Source organism: Triticum urartu, chromosome 1A, assembly GCF_056163025.1.
Source record: "Triticum urartu cultivar PI428250 chromosome 1A, HENAU_Tu73, whole genome shotgun sequence".
Classification (NCBI taxonomy): Eukaryota; Viridiplantae; Streptophyta; class Magnoliopsida; order Poales; family Poaceae; genus Triticum; species Triticum urartu.
The window spans coordinates 274,864,898-274,868,700 of record NC_141873.1 but is presented as its reverse complement, the minus strand read 5'-3'; the positions used below and the strand labels follow the sequence as shown (position 1 = coordinate 274,868,700).

The following is a 3,803-nucleotide window of genomic DNA, read 5'->3' as shown; positions in this document are numbered from 1 at the left end:
CTGTACACCGGTGACCTATTCTTCAAGGACCTGTGTGTCGCGGCTTGTTCATCGATGACATGTGCGTCGCAACCTGTACACCGTGTCCTATTCGTCGAGGACATGTAGGCCACCATGATAGAGATCCAAAGCTAGCGGTTGGGCTACGTCTTCGGTGAGCTCCGACCGCTTCCGAGTATCTCCAAATAGAAGCGTGATGCCTGGCTTGTCGTAGGCAATTTCTGGAAGTGTTGGTGTCGTTTCCTGGTGGGATGAAGTCGTCTCCGGCGGCGGTGTAGTAGGAGTTGCCCTGTGGTACGAGAAGAGCCCCGCTCGTCCGAGGCCACCTCCGTTGGGTGCGTCATCCGCCTCCTCCTCAGCACCTGGTATGAAAAGAGCACCGCATCATCTGTGGCCACCTTTGCTGGGCGCATCGTCTGCCACCTACATTGCACATGTTAGGAGAAGAGCGTCGTGTCCCGCGCACACTCTGCCGCCACGAGCGCGTGTCATCCTCGATATTGCCACCATGGGTGCATCTCATCCTCGATGCCTCCGCCACGGACCTGGCTCATGTGATCTGCTTAAAAACATATTATACGTACCATAGATGCACACATGCAGTTGCTATCCATGGCAATATCGCTCGAGTGCATAGCCGTCATCTCGGCAATGTGCTCGGCACCATGGATGCACACATAGATATAAGTGAAGCATGAGAGTTTGATTCTTTCTACAAAAAACATGCTCTAACAAATATAAGTGAAGCAAAAGAGCATTCTTCAAATAACAGTTTTCTATGTGAAGAGAAACAAGCAATCCAAACTTCAAATGATATAAGTGAAGCACATGAAGCATTCTACAAGCCGTGGTCGTTCGTCGAAGTAGCCGAGAGCATGGGTGGTGGAGCCGTGGTCGAGGTAGTCGTGCGAAGAATGCCGTGGTCGATGTTGAGTCGGGGTGTCCGGTGTCGAGGAAGTCGTCGTGGAGCCGTGGGCGCAAGGGGGCGCCGAGTCAGTCATGGGCGCAGTGGTGTCGAAGTAGTGGTGCACCGGGAAGAAGACGTTGTTGACGACGCGTCGTGCCGGGGTTGACAACCCCGGGGACACATCATAGAAGAAGGCACGCGTCGGTGTTGCCAGCACCGGGCATGCGTAGACGGACGACGACGAAGTTGACGAAGCGCCGCACCAGGCTTGCCAGGCCCGGGGACACGTCGTGGACGAAGGCACGCGGCGGCGTTGCCAGCATCGGGCATACATAGACTAGGACCTGCACGAGCTGTATGCCATGTTGAAGAAGTCGGAGAGGCCAGCAGAGAAGGACTCGACGACGGTTGCGGCGCCAATCGGCGCGGGGCCAATGTCGCCCGCGGTTGTCAGAGTAGATGAAGCGGTCGGGGTAGATGATGGCGACGCTGCCATGCTGGCGACGGGCTGGTGTTGGATGAAGACGAAGGGGTGGACGGGCAGCTGCGGCGGCTAGAGAGGTAGCGGCCTGACAGCGGCGGCGGCTAGGTTAGGAGTGTGGTGGCGGTGCTCAAAGTAGGCGAAGAACCCTGGCAGCGTGACGAAGACCGGCGCGGCCGGTGGCATTCCCGCACCAAGGGAGACGGCGCGGCGCATACCACAGGAGGTCGACGCACGGTGACGGCGGAGTGGACCGCAGGCCGCGGCGCTACGACCCAATGAGGCGACGCATCGGCGGCGGGCAGGTCGGGGCGACGGCAGGAAGACCTCGGGGCGGCGGCAAGGACCGCGGGCCGCGACGCTACGGCCTTAAGGGGCGGTGCAGCGGCAGAGCACGGGTCGGTGCAACCACGGGGACGGCCTCGGGGCGGTGGCTGGGACCACGTATCACGACACTACGACCCGTAGGGCGACACAGCGGCGACGCGCGAGTCGATGCAGCCGCGAGGAGAACCACAGGGCGGTGGCGTTGCGGCCTGACGGGGCCACGCAGCGGCAGCCCATTGCTCGATTGGCGGAGGGGCGCGCTGAACTCGGGGACAATCTTCACGGGACCTACGGAGGCACGCGTAACCGATGGGCCAGGTCGGTCGCGCGGCGTAGATGAGGCGGATCGCGGTGGCGAGCAGATGATCAAGACGATCGCGTGCGAGGTCGGGAACGCCGCTCGACGGAGGAGGGAGCGATGGCCTGGTATAGAGACCTGGTGGAGAATTGCCCCGAAGGTTCGAGGCGCCATCTCACCCGGTCAAGGTCACTATCAACCACCGGTTCGTGAAGAGCAACGCAGTCCAGCAACGCACGCCAGGCGGCGGATTCTGGAGGGCCAAAGGGCCTCCGAAAAGCAAGGCGCCCTAGGTCAATAAGGGTCCTCTCAACCGAGATCAGGGGTTCTACCGCGATGGAGAAGAGGTCGGGGAAGCGCGCAGCGAAGGGGGAATCTCCAGCCCATCTGTCAAACCAGAACAGAGTCGCCGATCCGGAGCCCACCGAGATGGATGTCCCGATGCGAAGGACCGGGAGCAGCTGGACGACCGACTGCCAGAACTGAGAGCCACCAGATCTCTGACAAAACGCGAGGGGTTGGCCTCGCAAATATTTGTTCCGAATGATGTCAAGCCAGAGACCCCCCCTGGCCCTGCGAAATCCGCCAGAGCCAACAAGAAAGGAGGGCGATATTCATGCGTTTGGAACACATGATCCCGAGGCCTCCTTGATCCCTAGACTTGCAGATGTCAGGCCAGCTCACCATGTGGTATTTCTGTTTATTATGATCACCGACCCAGTAGAAGCGGGACTGAATTTTGGCAATCTCATGGTGCAGGGTCTCGTGGAGGCTGTAGAAGCTCATGAGGAACAGGAGGAGGCTGGAGAGGGATGAGTTAATGAGAATGGCCCGAGCCGCCTTTGACAGCCATCTACCCTGCCAGGGTTCGATGCGCGTTTGGAGTTTGGTTACGGTCGGGCGCAGGTCCACGACGGTAAGCCGAGAGTCGCTAATGGGCGTTCCCAGGTATGTTGTGGGAAAGGCGCCGAGGCGGCAGTTGAGCCGGTTGGCAATGGCAAGCGACTGGCCGGAGAGTAGCCCATCACCATCACATCACTCTTGTCGAGGTTTATCTTAAGGCCAGACATTTGTTGGAAGCAAAGGAGGAGGAACTTAAGGTTGGCGACATCCGACTCCGAGCCTTTGACCATGATAATGGTGTCGTCGGCATACTGGAGGAGGGAGATCCTGAAGCCGCCAGCCAGGTGTAGAGTGATTCCCTGAATGTGGCCAGCAGCCTTAGCCTTATCTAGAATGGCGGCAAGCGCGTCCACCACCATATTGAACAAGAAGGGGGAGAAGGGATCACCTTGCCTTACCCCACAGGAGGTGGGGAAGTAGGGCCCGATCTCCCCATTGATGTTCACGGCAGTACGACCGCAAGAGACCATCTGCATTACCCTGGAAATCCACCGGTCGTCGAAGCCCTTATGGAGCAATACTTCCCGAAGGAAGGGCCAACAGACCGTGTCGTAGGCCTTATGGAAATCAATCTTCAAGAAGACCGCCTTAAGGTGTTTAGCGCGCACCTCATGGAGGACTTCGTGAAGGACTAGCACCCCATCCAGAATGTATCACCCTTGAATGAAGGCGGACTGGTTGGGGTGGGTAATTTGGTCAGCGAGGAGGGTCACCCTATTAGCGTACCCTTTAGCCAGAATTCGAAAAATCACGTTGATTACCATGATTGGACGAAACTGACGAATGTCCGAGGCTCCCGGGACCTTTGGGATGAGCGAGATGATCCCATAGGTGAGGCGCCCGAGGTCGATAGACCCAATATAGAACTCTTCGAAGATGGCCATGAT

General features: G+C 58.5%; 1 protein-coding gene across 1 annotated transcript; it reads right to left on the bottom strand.

Moving 5' to 3' along the window:
* Window positions 1–1,089: 1,089 nt before the first annotated feature.
* Window positions 1,090–3,392, bottom strand: LOC147990847 (uncharacterized). The gene is made up of 4 exons (XM_087538420.1): window positions 3,042–3,392; window positions 2,698–2,871; window positions 2,346–2,513; window positions 1,090–1,260 (listed from the first exon to the last, which is right to left on the bottom strand). Exons 1-4 carry the CDS (start codon window positions 3,390–3,392, stop codon window positions 1,090–1,092), a joined length of 864 nt encoding a protein of 287 aa, XP_087394546.1.
* Between the last annotated feature and the right edge of the window lie 411 nt (window positions 3,393–3,803).

Bases quoted from the DNA above. Each gene is read 5' to 3' on its own strand.
- LOC147990847 (XM_087538420.1), bottom strand. From the start codon at position 3,392: ATGCAGATGGTCTCTTGCGGTCGTACTGCCGTGAACATCAATGGGGAG. The intron at 2,872-3,041 runs GTGATGGGCTAC...GAACCCTGGCAG, and splicing joins TCGACAAGAGTGATGTGATG to GGTAGATGGCTGTCAAAGGC. The intron at 1,261-2,345 runs GTAGAACCCCTG...CATGGCATACAG, and splicing joins CCGACCTCTTCTCCATCGCG to CTCGTGCAGGTCCTAGTCTA.